Source organism: Orycteropus afer, unplaced genomic scaffold (genome assembly GCF_000298275.1).
Source record: "Orycteropus afer afer isolate SDZICR_OR568_19922 unplaced genomic scaffold, OryAfe1.0 scaffold00417, whole genome shotgun sequence".
Lineage (NCBI taxonomy): Eukaryota > Metazoa > Chordata > Mammalia > Tubulidentata > Orycteropodidae > Orycteropus > Orycteropus afer.
In genome coordinates, this window is record NW_006922004.1 from 2,575,952 (window position 1) to 2,599,737 (window position 23,786).

The 23,786-nt window shown below is 37.1% G+C and overlaps 1 protein-coding gene across 1 annotated transcript in view; it reads right to left on the reverse strand.

Annotated features, from left to right (window-relative positions):
- The window catches only part of CCDC168 (coiled-coil domain containing 168), a 44,197-nt gene that overhangs the window by 9,915 nt on the left and 10,496 nt on the right, over positions 1-23,786 (reverse strand). The window contains exons 4-7 of the mRNA XM_042782695.1: positions 11,938-18,012; positions 10,835-10,841; positions 3,639-9,116; positions 155-3,560 (exon numbers count right to left, since the gene is read on the reverse strand). Of these exons, the coding sequence (XP_042638629.1) occupies positions 155-3,560; positions 3,639-9,116; positions 10,835-10,841; positions 11,938-18,012 (14,966 nt within the window). The remainder of the gene's footprint in view (positions 1-154; positions 3,561-3,638; positions 9,117-10,834; positions 10,842-11,937; positions 18,013-23,786) is intronic.

A 23,786-nucleotide genomic window follows, 5' to 3' on the forward strand; every position in this document is an offset into this window, starting at 1 on the left:
ATTTCCCCTCTGTCTTCATCTTTCTGTGGAATATGTCTCACTTTTCTAATTTGGCTTAAAAGGTCATTGATTGGGTCTTCATGTATTTTCGTTGTATCTGATAATTCTTGGAGTGTTCGTGGTGAAGAACGAAATCTTGTTATTTCTTGCATACCTCTCTCCCTTTCTATTCCTGTGCCTAATTCAGAGTAAGATGGAAGAGAGATGGATTCACTCTGAATCTCAACTTGTTTATCTTTATCTTCCTGCCCCTCTTTCTCCTTTTCCTTGATGTTTAGAGGCAATTTCTCTGAAATTGAAGCTTTCTTTGCTTCCAAAGCTATTCCTTCAGGATGTGTTCTTTCTTCCAGAGCTATTTTCCCTCTGTCTTCATCTTTCTGTGGCATATGTTTCACTTTTCTAATTTGGCTTAAAAGATCATCAGTTGGTTCTTCATATGTTTTCACTGGATCTGATAATTTCTGTAGTGTTCGTGGTGAAGAACCAAATCTTCTTATTCCTTGCATATCTTCCTCTCCTTTTATTCTAGATCTCCATTTCAGATGAGGTGGCAAAGGAATAGAAGCACATGGTTTATTCAGAACTACACCTAGATCACCATTACCTTCTTGTATTATTTTTTCTTGTTCTTTAATGCTCCACTGTGATCCCTGTCCATGAAACATATATTTGAAAAATGTTTTATTTGCTTTTAAAGGGATACATTTGAGGTCCATTCTATCTTTTATATCTACTACTACATTTCCTCTATCTTCCTTTTTCTGTGGCAGATGTTCTGATTTTGTTCCATTGCTTAGAAGGCCTCTATTTGACTCTTCATATGACGTTTCCCTGATGTTTGATGATGCCTGAAGCTTTAGCGGTGGAATGCAGTTTCTTAGTATTCCTGGCTTATCTTTTTCTACTTTTATTCTTGAATTCAAATTAAGATGTGATGAAGATGGTAAAGATGCACACAAGTCCATCAGTTTTACACCCACTTTACAGTCACCTTTCTGTACCTTGCTCTCTTGTTTTTTAATGTTCAACACCAAATTCCTTCCTTTGAGTATACTGAATAGTGGTGATTCCTTTACCTTCAATATTACAATGTGGGGGTCCATTATCCCTTTCACATCAACTGCTTTTACTTCACCCTTCTCTTCTTTCTGGAAAATATATTGTTTTTCTTGTTTCACATTACTTGAGATAACTCCATCAACTGTCTTTTTATTCAACTTGAGGTGAGGTGAAGAAGATATGGAATCAGATGTCTTTGTCACAACCATATCTGGTTCAGCATTTCTATGTTTCATATTTACTATTTTCTCTATATTCCACTGAAGTTCTGGTCTGTTGCTTAAGCTACCATGGTCAGTAGTATTGAGTACATATGAAAATACTGATTTCTTTGACTTCAAAGCTCTTCTTTCAGGGCAGATTATGTCTTTATCTCCTTTTTTAATGCTATCCTTCTGTCTTTTACTTTCAAGCAAAATAGGTATAGAGATATAAAGAGAATGTGGAGGAGTTCCCGGCAGACATGCTTCATTTTGTGTCTTTAGGTTTCCATTATCTGATCCCTCCTTCTTTCTAACTCTTAGCTTGAGTGAGCTATTATTTGTTATTGAATTAATTACTTGTGCCCTATTTGGTGATTTACTTCCTTTGAGAGGTGAAGCATTCAGATATTTTACAGTTTTACTGCATGACTTTAAAGGTAGCATTTTGTTTTGTTTTTTAATTTGCCTTGGGATAACTGAGGGGTCAATGCACTCTAGTCTACACGCACATACAGTATTTGGTTTATCTTTACAAAACATGCCTAATTCTTTTGCCCTGCTTGACTGGTTACCTACTTTTGGAAGTGCTTCCTTTTCTTGAGGCATTAAATGTTGAAGGGTACAGGAGTCATTTTTAGAGTAAGACATATACTCCAGAAAACTCTGACCTAAACCTGACAGATGCTGGTGTTTTTGCTCTTGTCTTGTTTTACTTTGTTTAGTATATACATCTATGTCATCTGTTTGTTGTAATGCGTCTTTAACCTGTGTAATTGAATATACAGAATACATAACATTCATATTATCCAATTTTACTTGATTTGGGATATTAATTTCAAGCAGATCTAATTTGGAGTGAGATTCAGGATTTGAAATATCCTTATATGTATATTTTTCTTGCTGTTCTTTCTTTCCTGTAGCAAGTAAGCCAATTCCCTCTGCATTCAGAGTGTGACCTGTGACACTAACTACTTCTTCTGATGCTATCTTTCCGCACGATGTCTGATTTTGAAGCATATCCATTGGAGAATGAGAAGCTGGCTTAGCAAAAGTCAGTTGTGTACTTGCTTGTTGCTCTTCTACTTTTTGTTTAAAGTGCAAGCCAGTTCCTTCTGCACTCAAAGTATGATCCACAGTGCTAATTATTTCTTCTGATATTGCCTTTACAAATGGTGTTTGACTGTGAAGTCTATACATTGAAGAGTGAGAAGGTGGCTTTAGAATAGTCTGGTGTATACTTTCTGGTTGCTTTTCTTCCTCCCCAGCAATAAGGAAACCAATTCCTTCTATATTTGAGGTGTGACACACTGGACTATCTACTGCCTTTAATGATTTCTTTATCTGTGGTGTTTTAATATGAAGTATATCCATTGAAGAGGGAGAAACAGGCACTGGATGAGTCTTGCAGGTACTTTCTTGTTGATGGTCTCCTCTTCCTCTGTCATGCAAATTAATTCTTTGTGAACATGTAGGTTGATCCACTGTGATGCCTAATTTGTCTGGTGCTTTTTCTACCATTGGAATCAAACCTTTTGAACCCTTTTTTTTTGCTGATACTTCTTCCTCTAGCTTTTCCATATGAAACTGATGCAATATGCAAGAGGAAATTGATTGCAGAATAATTTCTTTAAAAAGATTTGGTTGCTTTGCCCCCAGTACATTGGAAAAGTTCATTTTCTGTCTATTTGATTTCAGTGGAATATTGGTTAATTTTAATTTTCCTTGTCCCCATGGATTTACATTTAAATCTATAGAGATGCTAATGTTTTCTTTTCCTTTTGTATTTACTACCTGTTTTAAATGAAGAGGTTCTCTATCGTGGAGAGATACATAATCCAAAATCCTTTCAGGATTTGTGCAAAGAAATTTCTGTCCTTTTGAACCTAGCAAAATTTCAGTGTCTTTTAATCCTTCTCTTCCCAACAGATGTGAAATATTTCTTCTGTTAACATACACGTCTTCTTCCTTAGTCATCTGTCCAGTGTTTTCCAAAGGAAGAGGTTCCATAGTGGGGCAAGTAACAGCCTTCAGATTTGTTGTTGAAATACTTTCTTGGTTCAGCAATTCTTGCTCCTTGCAAGTCTTACGTTGAGATGTATCCATCTCTGTAAAAAGCATATTCTGTACTTTTGAACTTAATAAAACACCAGTTTTTTCTGATCTTGCCCATGGAATTGAAGATAAATGTGTGGCAATGTCTACATCATCTTCCTTTACTTTTGGCTTAACGGAGACTTCACATTCTACATTTGTTCTAATTCTTGGCACGTCAAAAGAAGTGTAATTGATTTCCATTTTTTGTGAAGATAGATCAGGATACACTTCTCTTTCCAAATCTACTTTTAATTTGACATGGTTGGACTCCTTCTTCAGTTTGCTAATCACTAACTGATTTCTATATTGTGGGAGAATGTCTAGTAAAACAGTTTGGTGCTTTTCTTTTAGCTTTCTAATATGTGATTTTGTTTTCTTAATATTGCTTGATATATCCATCTTATAAATGGACTCTAAAGGTGATATTTTTCTTTCATTTAGTGATTTCTTCAAGTTTAGCTGTGCAGGAATGAGTATCTGTTTTCTTGTCTTGTCTTTTCCCCTTTTTGCTTGTATAAATTTCATAATGTGAGATGGAATATATGCAGAGTCACAAGTAGTTTTCGGAATTAAACTGGCTACATTTTCAGCTTGCTGAAACTCCTTCTTCTGTTTCTTAATGTTACATCTCAGTTCCTTTTTATTGCTTTGGGTTCCATATCCTGTAATATTTAGTAGCTGGAAAACAAGGGTTTTCTTTGCCTTCATTTTTATTCTCTTCGGATACATGGTGCTTTTCATGGTATCTGTACTTTTATCTTCATGGCCTATAGCTTCAGGAGAAATAAGTACACTGGTATGAACAGAATCCAGGATAATCCCTGGACCACACAACCTGGGCTGTACCCTTTGCATGGCCAAGCTCCTGTTCATTTCCTTCCCATCTCTTTGCTTGAATATACTAACATGCTCCACTGAGTTAATATGTTGTGCTCTAGCTGGCGAATACTCTAGAACTGGACTGAAGTTCACTTTTGGTTTCCTATCTTCTGCTATTTTAAATTCTTTCTTCTTTCTAATTTTTCTCCTCCTCTTCTCCTGTTCTTTAATAAGCAAGAGTAGTTTTTCTGTCCTTCTTGACCTATGATCCACACCTGAAATACATGCTTGCTTTGACATTTTCTCTAACTGTTGAGTTGAACCCTTTAAAATCATATCTTTTAGTTTTGCTTCTTCTTTTGGATTTTCAGTATAATGTTGATCCAGTGTGCAAGAGGACATGGGCTCCAGAATAACTCCTGTGAAAGGCTTCTGTTGCTGGGCCTTTACCCCTGCAATGAGAAATTGTTGTTCTTTTGAACTTGATAGGCTATTAGTTAATTTCAATCCTTTTTTCTTCTGTGGAATTGAGATTTTGAAATCTTGTTTTGTTCTACTGTCTACTTCTACTGTCTTTTTGAAATGAAGAGGTTCCTTTATGAGGCAAGGAACAGATTCAGGACTGGTTTCAGGAATCATTTCCAGTTTCTTAATTTCTTGCTTCAGAAAAGAATTCTGTTGCTGTGCTTCTTGCCCTTTAAAGAAGACTTTTTCTCCTCTTCTACTTGGGATCTCAAGTGGAGTGTAATCAGAGCTTCCTTTCTGTGAAGGTGCTTCAGAGCCCACCTTCCTCAGCAAACCTACTTTGAATCGGACACGATGACGCCTCTTCATGTGTTGTGACCTAATCTTTAAGAGTTGGGCACATTGTTGGGGTTTGTCTACTAAAGGGTGTTTTTGTTCTGTCAGATATTGTTCAAGGTTTTTAATGTTGCTGGACTTATTAATAGATTCTGAAGATAACATTTGCCTTCTAGTTCCTGGTTTCTCTAGCTTTAGCTGTGTAAAAACGAGTGCCTCCCCTTTAGGCTTGTCTTTCTCCATTTTTATTTCTTCTGCGAGCTTTTCAATGTGAGAAGTAATGCATCCAGAGTCATAAATAGCTTTCAGAACTAAATCTACTACATTTTTCCTCTGTTGGAATGTTTTCTCCTGTTGAATGTTATATCTCAGTTCTTTTTCATTGCTTCTGGTACCGGACCTGGTAATATTAAGCAGCTGGGACACTGGTGCTTTCTTTGTCTTCAGTTTTTCTTGTTTAACATGCATAGTGTTTTCCACATCTGCTATTTTTGTTTTATCTTTATGTTCTATAATTTCAGGATATCTAGGTGTGTCAGTATAAACAGAACCCCAGATACTTCCTGAGACACATGGCTCTTGCTGTTTCTCATGCAGGGCAAGATGGCCTGGCCCTCCTAGTTCTTTTCCTTCTCTGTGCTGTAATGAATTGCCACACTCTACCATATTAATAGAATGTGCACCAACTAAAGATTTATCTGCCTTTGGAACATGCGCCTTTGAATTTGTTATTGTTTTCCAGTTTGCCATTTTAAATTTCATGTTCTGTTTTTCACTATGAAGTTGACATTTCTCAGAGAAAAACATATCCTCTGGACTAATCTCATCTACAACTTCTCTCTTTGCTTCTTGTTCTCTTAAACCAATTTTGGTTTTCTGAGGCGTGATGTCCTTGTGGCACACTGTGTTGATTAAAGGTACTTCTAACTTGAAAGGTCCAGGCTCTCTTATTTGATCTAGCCCCAAACCAAATGGCTGGGTATACTGTGAAGCTGTTCTAAACAAAATTTGGTGCTCATAATCTTCTTTTTCTCTAGATTTTGCTTTATTTGGGGCATTTCTCCTATCAGAAGATACTGCATATACATCCCACGTATTAGGTGATTGCTCCATTTCTATGTGTCGTGAAATAGGCATAGAATATAAAGAATTTAGCTCTGCACTGAATGCAGCTTTATCTTTCTGTACATCTATCTTCTGGGCTTTAATGTTCTGCTCCTGTTTCTTATTAATGCTTAGAATAGCATTACCTGTGGTATTAAGTAATTGATTTACCTTCAAAGGTATACCTTTGGGACTTGCACTTGACATACCACTTATTTTTAGGCTATCATTCTGTCTTTTAATTTTTTCTGAAGTGGGCAAATGCCTGCCAACAGAATCTAGGATAATTCCTGCTAAATTATTGTACTGAGCTTTTTCTTTTAAAACAGAATTTTCAATGATCTTTTTACCAGATTTACTATCACCTGTTGGTTTACTGAGTTCTGTGTAAATTTCTGATTTTTCCATGCTTGTCAGTCCATTTTTGAGACTCACTATCACATCTTTGTTTTCTTCTATTTCTACTTTTTTTTCTGGATTCCTTTCATGGATCTGACTTTTGCTTAAAATGGCACCTTCTGATTTGCTAGAATTGGGATCCATAACGAGATATGCATTTACCATGAAGGTTTTTGTATACACTGGACCTGTGTTTATTACATGTTCTTGCTTCTCTTTATTTTCTCCATCACATAGTATTGCTTCCTTGAGAATGTCTGAAGCACCTCCCTTCACAATGGTATCTGAATGTCTGGCTATTCCTTCAACTGGTGATTCCACTTGTGGGAGTTGTAGATGACTAAACCTTGATACTCCTGTTGTATCTATCTCTGTTTTAAATCTGCTTTGCTTTTCAATGGCACAGGTACCTGGTATGAAGTAAAGGGTATTTGGAAATGTATCAGCCACATTTTTACCTCGCAACCTCTCTTTCATTTTGGTTTTTAAATTGGATTCAAGCTTCTTCCTATGTTTTATAGGAAACTGTCTATTGATTTTAGGAATCTGTGAAACTGATGACTTCTTTTTCTTCATAGTTATACATCTGGGATTCAATATAAGTCTCTTTTCTGGGAATTTTACTGGGTTTATCTGGTTTTCAGAGTCATATAAAACAGGCATGAAGAAATCCAAAGGCTCCAAGAAAGTTGTTGCGAAATGTTCTAGTAACTCTGTCTTTTCCTCTGCAATATAACCACCCAGACTTTTCTGAAGTGTTCTGTTAGATTCAGTGCCCCTCTGTATCTTATCAAATGAGAGTTTATCAATCACTAATTTGGGTAGTGGAACCTTAGCTGTATCAACAACTTGTATGTCCTTTTGTATTTGGTGGCTTTCCCTCATCTTCTCAACTTGAAATTGATTTATTATGTGGCAGGAACTAGAACCTAAAACAGTTTCTGGAGATGATGTTCGTTGCTGCGTATCTTGTTCTCTCATAGGAAAATCCCAAACTTTTCTTCTTCCTGGCCCGTACATTTCATTTTTTGATTTGATTAGATCAGGCTTTTTTATTTGGTATGTATCAGACTGGAATGATTGTAAATAAGGTGAAATTTCTTTTGGTACATTTTCTTGGTACTCTTTCTCTTCCAATTTTTTTTTTACTGTATCTGTTGAGGACCTTCTTTTGTCACTAGAATTTGTATCCCATGTGCTCCTGTCATCTGATTTTTCTTGCTTTATTTGTGTAAGACTGATTGCTTGTCTTAATATGTCCTCCTCGTCTTTTAATTTCTTATCTGTTTCGATGTCACATGGAGTAGGCATGGAAGAATACCTGGTATTTAGAAATGCATCTGCCTCATGTTTCTCTTCTGAGGCCAGTTTCATGTTGTATTTACACTTGCATTTTTGTTCCGGAGAACTACATGTTGTGATATCAAATAACTGTGGAATTGGTAGCTTCTTTGCCTTCATAGTTAAATATTTGTAACTCATAATGCTTTTCACATCTTGTAGCTGTACTGTAGTTCTTGGCTTTTTATTTTCAGATAACATAGGCACAGATAAATCAAAAAGCTCCATGATAGTTTCTGGTAAACCTTTTTGAAACCCAGCCTTTTCTCCTATAATCTGACCACCCATATTCCTCTCAGGGGTTTCTTCACAAGAAGTACCACACTCTGTTGTGCTCACAAAAAGTTCTCCAAACACTGATTTCTCTGGTTTTCGAGATGAACTGTTCCGATTTTCTCTACATTTTATGAGCTTCTGTGCCTTTATGCTCTCCTTCACAATCTGCTTTTGTACTGAAACTTGGCTCTGATGCAATAATGCTTCTTTGTCCTTTTTCTTATCCTTATCATGCAGTTTTGCTTCTGTTGTGATTTTTGACATGCACCACTTCTCAATAGAATCTTTAGGCCAAGCTTCACTTTCATCTGGGGATTTATTTTGCATTAGCTGGTGATCACGGAATATGTCTACTCTAGGAATGTCTGTGTGTGCTTTTGATAGGTTTACTACTGTCACATCAGGCGACGTAAACATGGGGGGATGAGAGGCACCTAGTAATGCTTCTCCCACACTTGTATTTGGTTGCCTCTTTTTCTTCTTGAACTTAAAGTTGTGCTGCTTTTTCTTCCTATGCTCTTCTGTGTGATATCTTGTGATATTAATTAACTGTGAAATTGGAAGTTTCTTTGCCTTCAAAGTTACACACTTGGGACTCATTATACCTTTCTTGCCTACAAACTCTGTGAAGCGTTGGCTTTTAGCTTCAGATGAAACAAGTTTGGAGACATCTAAAGGTTTTAAAACAGTTGTTAATGAGTCTTTTTGATTTAACTCCCTTTTCTCAGAGGTAGGACTATCCCATTTCTTTCTAGGAATTGCATCCCAGGGAGTATCACATAGCATTAAACTCATCTCTGATTCCTCTGCTTTTGGAAGTGGAGCCTTTAGATCTAAAGATACTGGTTTGCCAGTATCTTTCATTTGACTTGCACTGAAATTGAAATGTGAAACTGATTCTGCTAACATTTTTTTAATGTTTTTGTCTTCCTTTTCATAGTGCATGTTCATTTTCATTGTGTTGCTTGATCTGCTTTGCAAATCAGTCAAATTGGCCTTACACCCATCATGTGGTGATCGCTCTAGTTCTCGATGGGTAGAATTGAGTATTTTCACTCCTGCTTTATCTGTCTCTATTTTTGATCTGCTATGCATGTCAATATCAACATTTGTATCAGCTGAAATTGGTGTGGGAGACAAAACTGAATGAGCTCTACTTTTACTTTGTTGCATGTCTTTTATGTCAGATTTTAAAACAGACTCCTGCTCCTTCCTATGGTGCGGATTATCATGAATGCTGATACTAAGTGCTTTTGAACACAGACGCTTCTTCGCCTTCATACGTACATATTTGGGACATGTGATACCTTTCCTTTCTGGAAATTTTAATATATTTTTCTGCCTTTTAGAATCAGATAAAGCAGATGTCATGCCCATTGGTGGCAAATCTCTTTGCAACTCTTCATTTTTCTTGGCAATGTGATCATTCAGTTTCCTTACAGGGGTTTCACCATACAGATCTCCGAGCCCTGAGTTCCCTGATTTGGCAGGTAGGAAATTTCCATCTACTGTGTATTTTATCATTTTCTGAGTTTTTATGTTTTCCTGTTCTTCTTCAGGTTGTAGGGAAACTGCATCATGAACATCCAGCTTCGTTGTAGGGTTCCCATCAAACGTAATACTGTACTCTGTTTTATCAGTTAAAAGATTATCAGCCATTGCTTTCCCTGATTTTGCACAATGAATTTTCCCACCTCTGGTATGTAGTATGTTTTTCTGTGGTGGGTTGTTCTTCAGATTTTCGGTCTGAAATGGAGTCATAATAGAAGGACAAATAGACTTGGAGATTGGTATGCCTGCCTTTCCCTCAACAATATGATTATTAAGTTCCCATCTATGGCTTCCCTCATATAGTTTATCTACTTTATTGTGTAAAAGTGCACTGGTCACTGATTCCCCTAAAGTTTGAGATGAAATCTTTGGATCTATTGCATATGTAATACCTTTTTGCATTTTGCTGTTTGTCTCTGATGTCTTGACTTGAAATAGGTCCTTTTCAGGGCAAGAAATTGTTTCTGGAAAAGTCTGCTGTAGCACCTCTTGCTCTGTAACAAACAATGCTTGATTTTTCCTCTTTTCTGAACTGTTCAAATCTGTATCTGATCTCACAAGTTCTGGCTCTTTCTTTTGATATTCAGAGGGCATGGCTTGTTGGGGACAGTATGGAAAGATTTCAAATAAAGCTTGGTCTACTTCTTCTTGAACTTTTGCTTCTCTGTCATTTAGGGTACAGCCCTTATCAATGGAACAGGTACATGGTACGTGACTGCATCTTATTTTTGTTAATCTGGTTGTCTCTGTTTCTATTCTTTCATAAGTTTTAACGTCAGGCAAAACTGGTGCAGAAGAGACATGGGTATTCAAAAAGGTACCTGGCACACTTTTCCCTTGCTGCATCTCTCTCGTCTTTACTTCAAAGTTGCTTTTCTCTTTTTTCCCATGGTTTGGGTTAACACTTCTACTGACACTAAGTATTTCTGGAATTGGTGGCTTTTGTGACTTCAAAATTCCACATTTGGTACTCACTGTACTTTTTTTGCCTGATAATTGTGCTGTGTTTTTCTGTCTTTTAAATTCTGATAAAACAGGTATGGGAAAATCAAAAAACTTTACGGTTCTCCCTTGTAAATCTTTTTGTAACCTTATCTTCTCCTCTGGAACAGAACTAGCAAATTCCTTTTTAGGACTTCTTTCAAAGGGTATGTCACTCTTTGTTGGAACATTTAAAAATTGACTACTTGAGTTCTCTGGCATTGAATATGAAATCTTTGGACTCCCTGTATTTTTAAAGCTTTTGTGTGTTTTTATTTTTTCTCGTAGCACCTCAACTGGAAATGAATCCAAAATAGAACAAGAAATAGTCTTTAACAGTCTTTGTGTAGTAAGTGTTTGCTGCTGTAGGTCTTGAACTGTAGTACATGATTCTAGGATTTTTTTACTTTCTGGATTTTTCAGTCCTGGGTCTGAGTTCATAAAGTTAGGCTCCTTCATTTTATGAACACTGAAACTGAAGTGTTGGGAATTCAGTGGGACTACTTTCAGCAAGTCTCCAGCATTCTCTTCCTCTCTACCTTGGTCTTTGACTTCTTTAGTGTGATTTGAGATACTGCCTTTCTTGTCACTGGAATCTACACACCAGGCTCTCTCTTCATTGGGTGATTGCTCTGGCTGTTGTAGTTCCTGATTGAGTCTTGCTTTAAACAGCATGTCTGTCTCTACGTTTGTTCTATTCTGCATTTTAATGCCAAGTGAAACAGGCACAGGAGAGGAAATGGCATTTTGGAATATATCTGCCATAAGTTTACTTTGTTTCATCACGGTTTTGAAGTTGTCTTCTAATTGCCTTCTATGGTTTGGTGTGCCACATCCTGTGATATTAAATGTCTTCGAAATCAGTGTCTTCTTTACCCTCAAAGGGGTATATTTGGGACTAATTTTATTTCTCCTGTCTGTAAATTTTAAACAGCCTCTCTTTGTTTTAGATGCAGGTAGGGCAAATGTGGATAAATTAAAAGACTCCAGAATCATTGCCAGTAATTCTGGTCCTAGTCCTTTATTTTCCTTTGCAATTAGATCTTCCAGAAGCCCCATATGAAATTCATCAGATGGGACCCCAGAGTATTCAGAATGAATTAAAGTTTCAAACATTTGTGAAATTTGGGTCCTTGGAGGTGGTTTTAGATGACCACACCTTGGGATATTAAATATCTGTGAAATTGGTGCCTTTCTTGCCTTTGTAATTACACATTTGAGACTCATTTCACTTTTTAAGGTTCTATATTTAATTGGCTTTCTTTCCCCTTTAGATTCAGATAGATCAAGTGTAGCAAAATCCAAAGACTCCAGCACAGCTGCTTGTAGATTATTTAATTCTGCCCTTTCTTCCTTGCCAGGATTGTGCAATTCCCCTGTATGGCTTCCATCAGCTGGGGCACCACATTGTATTGTATCAGTTAATACTTCACTAATTTTTAATGATTCCTCTGACTCTAGGGGAGGATACTTGGAACTCACTGTACATATAGTGCCATTTTGTTTCTGCAGCCTTTTCTTTGGCTCCTCAAACTGCATTGGATCTGGAGGCTGCATTTGTTGTGGTACAACTTGTTCTGTAACAAACAGAATTCTCCTACTTCCTTGTTTTTCTGATTCATGAAGGTCAAGCCCCTGCCCCTGATGTGAAGAGAATATGAAATGTTGACTGTACTGTGGAATTACTTTCAATAACGCCTCCTGTTCACTTTCTTCCTCTTCTCCCCCTTCTTCTTCATCTTGAAGATTGGTTTCTTTGGTGGCATCTGAAGCAGTATTTTCTTCATGTGATGATATCTCTTGCTTTACTTGTGTAGAACGGAGTTTCTTTTTCCCTAAACTGTCTTTTTCTGTTTGTATTTTGCTATCCATATTAATGTCAGGTGTAATAGTTGTAGAAGGGCATAATTCATCCACCACTTGTTTATCTTGATGCATCTCTTTCATTTTGGTGGCCAAGTTACATCCCAATTTTTTCCTATGGCCTGAGCTAGGATAATTCTTGATATGGAGCATGTGTGAATTTGGCGGCTTATTTGCCTTTATGATGCCACATTTGGGATTCGCTAAAGTTTTCATGTCTGAAAATTTTTTGAAGTTTTTCTCCCTTGTGGATGTAGATAAAGCAGGCATACAGGTGTCAAAAATCACTGTCTTTTTCTTTTCGATACCACCATCCTGTTTCTTTTGATGGTTTCCATCAGTCTGAGCACCACATTCTCTTGCAGGAAGTGTAATTTCATCAATCTTTGGCTCTTTTGACTTTGGAGGTGAAGCACTAGCACATTTCTCTAGTTTTTCAAATTGAAACTGATTCATATTCAGGCCTGGAAGAGAATCCAAACTCGTTTGTGCAGAGCGAGTTTGTTCCTGAATATTGGTACTTCTTAGTGGCTTTGGTTTCTCATCTGATTTGACTTGGTCATGATCTTTCTTCTGATATGTACTGAACCTGAAGCATTGGTTACTCTCTGGAGCCATTAAAGCTTCGTGTTTCCCTTCCTCTTCCTTTCCAGAGTTTACACTGCTGGATATACTATTCTTATCAACAGAATCTGGGAACCCTACGTTTCTTTCATTGGGTGATTTATCTTGGATTAGTTGTATACGACCAGGTTTTATTATCTGTTCCATTTGCATTTCTGTCTTGTTTGAACTGCTGCTCACTTTGATGTTGGGCAAAATAGGCATCATAGAGTGAACAACATCCACGTGTGCATCAGCTGCATTTTTGCTTTGTGGTGGATCTTTCGCCTTCATGTAAAAATTGCATTGCTTGCCATATATTTCATTAAGCATATGAGAGATTGGTGGCTTTTTTGCCTCCATAGTTGTATGTTGGCATCTTGTTGTTTGCTTATTGGCCAATATCTTCTTCTGTCTTTTAGATTCAGAAACAAAAGATTTAACGGAATCAGAAGACTGAAGGGGTGTCAGCTGCACATCTTTTGGTAACTCTGAATTTTCTTCCACAAGAGAAGAATCAAATTCCCTTTTAGGCTTTCCATCAGATGGTAAACTAAACTCTGTCGTAGTGGTCAAAAGCTTACTGAGTGATGAGTCCTCTGCTTTTGGAGGTGGAATCTCTAGAGTTGCATAGGCTTCTACATCATTTTCTGGTTTGTTGGTTTTCTGTTTTTCAGCTTCTCTAGGATCCATTATGGAGCTAGCCTCCCAAACAGCGTGTGGAAAACATGCTTGGTGCTGTGCATCTTGCCCATCAGTAGACAGCTTCTGTGTTAAATGGTTTGGTGCTGAGGGGATCTCCTTCATCTGACATACCCCAGATGTGTGGTGTTGGGTATGCTGTAGAGCTGCTTCTGGGAAATCTTTTTGTTTTTCTTCCTCTCCATCTTGCACTTTGTCTTGTCTGTTGTAGGAAACACAGCTCTGATCAGGGGAACCAGCATTCTGTGGTCTCTTTTCATCTGCTAGTTCTCCTTGCTTTAGATGAGCCTGGCAGCACCTGTTTGTCTCTGCTTCTAATCTGCCATGTATGAGACAGGAAACGGTATTTAGAAATTCATCTACCAATCCTTTATCTTGGTGTATCTTTTTAGCTTTGGTCTTAAAGTTGGACCTCAATTGCTTTCTATGACCAAAGTTATGAGATGCTATGACATTAAATATTTGTGATATTGATGGCTTCCTTGCCTTCATAGGTACATATTTGGGTCTCACTGTACATTTTGTGTGTGCTAACCTTCTTCTGTTCTTTTGTCTTTTAGAATGAGGTAATACAAGGATGCAGAAATTAAAAGTCTCTGGGAAAGTTGCTGGCAAATCTTTTGGTAATTCTGTTTTTTCTGCAATGTTGTAACCTATTTCCCTTGTATAATTCCCACTATCTGGAACATCAGTTTCTCTTGTTTGGTTTAAAGCCTCTCCAGTCAGTGATTTTCCCGATGTTGCAGGAAGTATCTTAGAATCTTCAGTGTATTTTCCATCTGTTGGTGCTGTTAGGCTATTCTGCATATTCTCAACAGGAAACAGATCCATTACAGGAGAGTAAATAGACTCCATAACGGTTTCTGTGAATAAGTCTTTTTGCTGCATTTCTTTTTCTGTTTTAAGCTCCTTCACTGGATATGCATCAAATCTGAGGTGGCAGCCATCATGAGAAACTGCTTCTGGTAGAGTTTCGTTGTTCACTTCATTTTGCAACTTAGTTTCTAGTGTGTCTCTAGAGACAGTTCCCTTATTAGTGGAATCTGAAGGCCGTTCTTTCCTTTCAACTTGTGATTTTTCTTGCTTTAGCTTGGTATGACGATGATTCCCTGCATTTAATCTTCTATGCATTCTAATATTAGGCAAAATAGCCACGTCAGGGTAAATGACATTTAGAAGCACATCTGCCACGATTTTACCTTGTAGGATTTGTTTAATTTTATTTTTAAAACTGCATCCCAACTTCTTTCTATGACATGGAGTACCATGTCCATTGATGTATCGCATCAGGGAGATTGCTGGCTTCTTTACTTTCATAATTACATATTTTTGACTGGACACACCTTTTTTCCCTGATAATTTCTTTCTGCATTTTGGCCTTTTTAAATGTGATAAAGTAAGCATGTGGATATTAAAAGTCTCTAGAGAAACGTCAGGTAAAACTCTTTTTAAGCTTTCCTTTTTTCCTGCAATATAATCATCTAGTGACCTTCTAGGCTTTCCACCAAATGGGATACTAGACTCTGTTGTTTCAGTTAAAAGTTCATCAGCTGGTAAATTCTCTGGCAGTGTAAGTGGACCCATGTCTCTCACTGTATGCCTGTTTGTGCTTTGCTTCAGCTTCTGAGCTTGAAATGGACCCACTGTGGGGCATGGAATAGTCTCCAAAATAGTTTCTGTAAAAACTGTTTGTGGTTGTACTGCTTGCTCTTTATTTGGGGTTTTTCTCCTTTCTAAACAGCTCTGCTCCATTTTAAATTTGACATTTTCAGGCTGCTGCTTTAGATGGGTGCTTCTCTTAAAATCTTGTGTTGACTGTGGACCAGCTTCTTGTAAAACTTCTTGTTGAACTCCCTCTCTGTTTTGTATGCATTCCCCATCGATGTATTCTGCATTCCATATTTTCTCTTCATCTGGTGATTTCTCTTGCTCTCTTGCTGAAAGACTGAGCTTTATTATTCTTGAGGTACCTGTCTCCGATTTTATTCTGCTGTGCATTTCCAAATTAGATGGTTCAGAAATGGTAGTATAAGCAGCATTACGAAATGTATCTGATACTTTCTGTTTATATATATTTTTCATGTTGCTTCTAGGGTGGCATTTCATTTCCTTACTTGGACTTAGGTTATCACAGTCTGTAGTGTTAAGAAGTTCTGATGGTTTCTTTTCCTTCAGAGTTACATCTTCTGTACCCACTTGAACTTTTATGCATGCTAATGTGTCACTGCTTTTATGCTTTTCAGTTCTTAGTGAAAGGAGCAAATCAACATGTGAAGTCTCCACAGCAATTTGTAGAAAATCTTTGTGCTCTTGTGTAGTTTCCTTTGGAAAGCTCCTTTTCATTTCTGAGGTATTAATTAGTAGCTTCTCCCCTTTTGAAAGCTGAACGTTGGAATTATCTGTATTTTTTAGATCTTCCCACGTTTTCATGCTTCTGCTCGACTCCATTTTGGGAGAGGAATCAAATTTCTGCATAGGTTCAGATGTGGGTTCTTTGAAAGGTGTCTCATACTTTGGAATATGCAGGTCAAATGTTGTTTTACTGTTTGCGGCTTGAAGATCTGCAACATCAATTAGATCTTTAGGAGACTCTTCATTCTTCCAGTTTGCTTCTATTAATGAACAGCAAGGTGCTTTTAATTGATAAGTGTTGATATTGAAAGGTTGATTAAGTTGAGGTAGAATTTTTGGTGAAATGTATTTCAGTCCTTTAGTTTCCGTGCCATGCTGCTTTACATTTTTAATAATGCCCAAGTGTCCTCTGTGCTCAACAGAACCTACATAACTTATTGTCTCTGCATCTGGTGATTTATTTTGCTTCCAGAGAAAATGTATACGTTTCATTAAATCTGGCATGGCTTTCACTAGATTTTTTCTGAAATACTTCTTAATGTAAGGAGGAATAAGCTTGGAAACACAAATATGATGCAAAGCTGTATCTGCTATACCTTCAATTTGATATAATTCCTTCATCTCAGTGTTTTTGTTACCGCCTAATCTCTTGCTACTTTTTGAGGTGTGGCAAGCTGTGATTTGAAATACCTGTGAAATTGGTGTTTTCTTTGCCTTTAGAGATGGAACTTTGTGACCAAGTTTACTTTTACATTCTGATGTTTTTCGCCAGTTTTTCTGCCTTTTTACGGTATGTGAAAGAGGCACTGAGCAATATACAGAATCCTGGTTTGATTTTGATGAAGCAACTTGCTGCTGCCCCTTTGGCTTTATACTGTTTAGTTGTGGTGTCTCATCAACAACTAAATTTGGACTTAGGGTTAAAACTAGAACTTCAGCATTCTCAAAAATGGTATTTTGCCCCTTGATTAAATATTTATTCTTCATTGAATCATCAAACAACATAGAATACTGAGTCTCTCCTAAATGTTTTTTATCAGACTCTATGCTCTCGACTGAATCTTGATTCTCAACTGAATATGGGACTGTGACTAAATATTGGCTCCTACCCATACTTGGGGTCTGGAAGGAGTCTTGTATGCTGCTGGAAAATGGTTTCCTTATCAAATCTTGAGGCTGAGCAAAGTATCTGACCTTGATAGTAGGCTTGCTGTTGACTGGTTCCTGGTTCTGAACAAATTGTTGGGCTTGATTCTGAATACAATTTTGTCCCCAAAAAGAATTCTGTGCTTGGGCAGAAGTACCCACTGTAACAAAATGCTGATTCTGAATAAAAGACTCTTGAGATCTTGTATATAAATAAGTAGTATGCTGTAATACACCTTTTGATTTCAAAAGAATTTGACTTCTCACATTTTCTTCCAGAAGCCTAATTTGGTCTCTGGAAAGATGCAAGTGGGCAGGAGGGCATGGTGCCACATCTAGATCTTCATTTTCTTCAGTTAATCTAGGAGTTCTTGAAAAGTTAAGATCAGAAGATAACGTTAAGTTCTTATTTTTGTTGGTTTTCATTATTGAAAATAATTTCTTTGATGAAAATCGCATTGTTTCATATTCATTTTCTAGATATTCTCTGTGACTTTGAAAATGTTCCTTTACTTCTGAATGAAATAATGACAAAGATGAGATAGTCTCACATGATGATGGCATATGACTTTCACTAAAGTGACTTACTTGATATCCACTTTCACTATTACCTGACCATATTATTTCATCTGATGAAGAAACTTTATCTTCAAAGTTAACTTCATTTTCTTCAGATATAAATGATGAAGTAATTGCTCTTTTTGAAAAAGTATCCAGTCTGAAACATATTTAAAAAAAAAAAAAACAGTGTGCAAATGGATTATTACTTAGGACATATTTGTTACAAGAACTCTCTTCTAGATTTAAGGAGACCCAGTATAAATCAGAAAATCATTATCCACATTACAAAAGTATTCATTACCTAGTTCTTTTAATTTACCAAATCAATCAATTGACAAGGTGAAGTAAACCACTTACATATCTCAGAGAATAAGGTACTTTTTACCTTACTTACTCTCTAAAAGTATATATTTGACACTAATGAATTAAAGTCAGGTTAAGACTATATAGCCTTTAACAGCTTGCTTCTGTTCTATATGTTAAAGTGTTAAAAATAATGAAAATATTCTTATAGAAAATTAATAGGTACAACAGAACAATTTCCAATTCTATAAACTCTAACTTTCTAGATTTATGCCCAGATTATTTTAGTAAGCAGTTTGTTTCTGATCAGCAGAAGAAGCTACATTTTATTAGGACTGTGATTCTCAAAATGTGGTACCCAAACTAACAATATCAGTGTAACGTGGAAACTCTGGAGGTTTTTGTCATGCCACATCAGCAAATGAAGGTCCCAAAACTTTACTTTATACACATTATTAAAGTTGACTCTCTTTTGAGGAGGCAGCCCTTTCCCAGTTGTACTTTGAGTGCCTTCCAACTGAGGGGCTCATCTTCCAGCGGAGTAGAGCTGGAAGGTGAGCCAGAAGATGAGGTCCTATCCTAGACATATTAAATCAGAAAGTCTGGAAGTAGTGCCAGAAATAAGAGTTTTAATAAGCCCTCTAGGTGATTCTGATAAACAATAAAGTGTTCTATAGTCTACGGAAGGGCAAGCCTAAAATCAAACTGAAATTCCTATAAAGTAGGTCAGATAACTCCAGTAGATATTTGTTTGGGGAATATGGATTATCTTGTACTTTACTGGAAGAATAACCCTAACTTTTAAGTAACCCACAATCATAAACAAATAATAAAGGAAGTACATAAAATCATCAAGGCCTACCCAATCATAAAAATTATTTGTTCTAAAAGTTTACTTATGGAGAAAAATCTCATTAATTTGTATTTTCCTAATTAGAATTTAGAGTATTTTTGCCTATACTAATGATTACCTTTTATCCATAGAGATCTCAAAAATATTAGATGATTATTAAAAATATATCAAATAGTTTAAAGTTCCCTCAGTTGTTATTTATTAATATTTCATACATGTTGTTGTTATGTTGTTATGTGCCGTTGAGTCGGACCCGACTCATAGCAACCCCTCCTTGGGTTTCCAAGGCAGTATCACTAGGGAAGTAGATTGCCCCATCTTCCTTCCGAGGAGTCGCTAGTGGGTTTGAACCGCCAGCCTTCTGATTAGCAGTCAAGTGCCTTAGGCACTACAGTATCAGAGCTCATACATAGGGTATATATAAATCTTTGTTACCTACTCCTACTTTCCCTTTTTTAGTTACCTTTAGTCTCATGTTACCTTTGGTAGCAAGGTCTGTCCCTATTACTAAGGCAAAATTTTGGGATGGAGTTAACAATAATGGAAATAGACTCCCCAATATCTTTTCTACCTCAAATAATTAGGCTAAGTCTAGTGTACTGGCTGGAACAGTGTCCCCCTAAATTCATGTCTACCTGGAACCTGGGAATGTGACCTTATTTGGAACTAAAATCTTTGCAGATATAGCCAAGTTAAGAAGAGATCATACCAATTTTGGGTGGGCTCTAAATCCAGTAACTGGTATTCTTATAAGGAGAGAGAGATTTGGTAACAGACACACAGACACAGAGGGAAGAGAGAAGCAGGAATTGGAATTACGCTGCCACAGGCCAAGGAACACCGAAGATTGCTGGCAACTACCAGAAGCTAGAAGCAGCAGGACAGGATTATTCCACCAGAGCCTGTGGAGGGAGCATGGCCCTACCAACACCCTGAGTTTGAACTTCTCTGGTTCTATGACAGAATAAATTATTTTTTTCAAGTTTGTGAAAATTATTTTACAACACTCCTAGGAAACTAATACACATAGTGATCCCATTTACAAATGATTAGTTTAGGAATAGATATGATCTAATTCTAGCATAAGGAAAAGATTTTTAAGGATTTTTGAAAAAAATTGCCTTGTTTGAAAAAAAAGGGACAGAAAGAAATGGCTTTTTTTTCCTCTAGACATTGCTGTTCTGATTGTAGGACTCTCGTGGCTGTCTTTCTATCCACCTCAAGATAAAACCATTGCCAAGGAAGGCAGAATGGAATTAAAAACAAAACAAGCACTATGACCTTAATAAATGGTTGAGCCACTGTATCAACCAATTCTGCAGCCCGTTTTACCTCTGGATTTCCTAGATTATGACATCACAGGCTTTTAAATTATTACATCAAGTTGATTTTTTTTGTTGTTGTTGTTTCTTGAGAATAAAAATATCCTAACTAATATATGTGAGATGTATAAGCTTTCTGGATAATCAAGTGAATTCAACCAGTTAGATCAATGTTCAGGCATAAGCAGGGCAAAATTCAATCAAGACAAAAATATGAATTAGAAAAGTTGAAGGAAAAAGATCTTAGAGGAAATCTGAAATGCAACCAGGTAATATTAGGATTTTAAACATAAAAGAGTAGGATAAAATGACCAGATACCAAAGAATCAAATGTTCACTTGAGAACTTTCTTGCTTCCCACTTGGGATGCCATTAATTTTTTCCATTCCTAATTTCTCTGTCTATACTTCAGGTACAACGTCCTGAACAGAAGTGGCAAAAGCAGGTATCATTGTCTAGTTCCTGATCTTAGGGGGAAGTTTTCAGTCTTCCACCAACAAGTGTGATGTTAACTGTGGGTTTTTCATAAATGTGCTTTATCAGTGCCCTTCTATTCCTGTTGGTATTTCTATCATGAAAGACTGTTGGATATCAAATGCCTTTCTGCATCAATTATGATGATCATGTGATTTTGGAGGCATGGTGATAAGGAAAAAGAAGAAAGTAAATTAAGAATTTTGCAAAAACAAAATAGAATCACAAGCCACACCATCCCTTCATGAACAAAAAGTCCTCCATTAAGGAAACTGCACTTCACTATACTGACAGAGAGGGCACTTTCAAATTAGAAATTTTGAAAACCGACCCAAATCCCCAGGCAATGCAATGAATAAGGAATAAGCAGGCTTCTTTCTGGTGGTGGTAGGGAGCTCTGGTGGCAAAGTGCCTAAGGCATTTGGCTGCTAACCAGAAGGCTGGTGGTTCAAATCCACCAGCCTCTCCCCGGAAGGAAGGTGGGGCAATCTACTTCTGTAGAGACACTGCCTCGGAAACTCAAGGAGAGGTCACTATGAGTCGGACCCGACTCCATGGCAGTGAGTTTAGTTTTTTTCCTTAAAAAACTCATATAAGAAGAAAACAGAAAATGAGGATGAAAGGTTTTAGCTAACAAAAATTCACCACCACAAAGTATTCATAATGGAGAAGAAAATGGTACACAGTACTCCAAACTGAATGAAATACTCTGAAACAAGCGTTTAAAAAATCTATTGCCATGGAGTCGGATCTGACTCATAGCGACCTCTCCTTGGGTTTCTGAGGCGATATCACTATGGAAGTAGATTGCCCAACCTTCCTTCTGAGGAGTGGCTGGTGGGTTTGAACTGCCAGCCTCTGGTTAGCAGTCAAATGCCTTAGGCACTACACCACCAGAACTCCCAAAAGAAGTGTTTAGAGATATGAAAAATAAAAATCTTGAATCATAAACTGAAATGCTAAGAACAGATATATTTTAAAACTATGGAAAAAATAAAATGAGATGAACAACTCAGGAAATAAACTGAAGAAAAAGATAAAACCATCTTATAAATGAAGACTGAAAAGGTGTACAGGGGAAAATACATTTGAATAAAAGCTGAATAAGTGGCATTGAAAAAAAGCAAGACAGCAACTAAGACAATGAAGAAGACAAAGAAATGAAACTATAAGAGAGAAAGGTTAAAATGGAAAACAGGCAAAGAAGATTAAGTATATTTATAATTAAATTCCTGATGAAGAAAAATAAAATAATGGCACAGAACTAATTGTTAAAACTATAATCCAAGACAGCTTTATGCAAAAATAAAGGAAAATCTGAATTTCTATATTGCAAAAGCTTACCATGTGCCATGAAAATTTATCTGGAATTAATCCTACTAAAGTTATCAGGCAATAATGATTAAGAATGAAATCTTCAGGGTCTACAGGCAAAAAAATAAACTGTAAGCATAAGAAAGTTACGTTGGCATTATACTTCTCAACAGAACAAACAAAATAAGAGAGGCAACAGAGAGCAGCATTTCAAGAAATTCAGGGGAAGAAAGTACAAGTGAGGATCTCTGTTCTGGTTACCTCGTGCCGCTCTGACAAGAATATACCACAAATGGGATGGCCTTAACAAATAGGAGTTTATTCTCTTACAGTTTGGAGGCTTTAAGTCTAAGTTCAAAGTGCCAGGCTCTAGGGGCTGGGTGAAAGCCCCTCAACCTTGGGGTCCAGCTCTGCCTCCTGCTCCTGGCCCACTAGAGCTAGAGGCATTTCTTCACTCAGACAGCTACTGGCTGCTGAGGTTGAGAAACCTAAGGTTGACAAGTAAAAAGGCACAGTCCCAATGTTACCAAACCACACAGCAGGCCATTAACTTAAGTCCATTTTAAGTCCCAAGGTAGGCAGAGCATGGCAGCCTGCTGAACAATGAAACGCTATAAGCAGGGTCCAAGTGTGCCAAAAGCTAGAAACCATTCCCCAGGCTTCTCTTTAAATACAGGAAGCAGACCACATCCCAAAGGCAGCTACTCAGCTGCTTGTGGTAGATTCCACCATGGAGCTGACTGCCAGTCTCATCATGGGGAATAACTACCACCAGCAGCCCAGCCACTCAACCAGGCCCAGCCAAATTGACACACAAATTAAACTACCACAATCTCATATCTAATAAAAATGTACTTCAGCTGGTCCCTGGGTGGCACAAACAGTTTGTGTTTGACAACAAACTGAAAGGTCAGTGGTTCAAATCCACCCAGTGTCACCATAGAAGAAAGGCCTGGTGATCTGCTTCCACAAAGATTATAGTCAATAGATGGGTCCTGATCAAAAGGGGGGAAACATAGAACAGAATTCCAAATTCCTATGGAATCCAAACTACTGGGCATATTGACACTGGGCAAACCCCCAAATCTAGTGCCCTGAGATAATCTTTAAACCTTAAACTGAAACTATCCTCTGAAGTCATCTTTAAACCAAACAATTTAGTTCAATTAAAAACTGTTTGTCCTGACTACTGCACTTTTTAAAAGAATTATTTATATAAAATGAAACAGACAACAGTAACTCGAAAGCATAGATGATAAGTTTAGGAGACAATGAGTCTAAGTTGATGATGATGAAACAATTTGGGTAGAGACAGTGACAATGGTGACATAATGTGAAGAATATAACCAATGTCACTGAATTGTATATGTAGAAATTGTTGAATGGATGTATGCTGTGTATATATTTTCACACATACATACAAAAGATTACAGCCAAGAAAACCCTTTGGAGAAGTTCTACTTCATAACACATGGGGTTACCATGAGACAGAGTTGACTCTATGGCAATGGGTTTGGTGGTTGATTTTTTTGGAAGGCGTACTTCAAGATTCAAGGCTACAGAAAAGTTTCAAACACGCAAGTAATCAGGTAATAGTGCATTCACCAGCCCTTTCTGGGGAATGTATTAGAGAACAAACTTCATATAGTCAAGGGAGGACTGAGG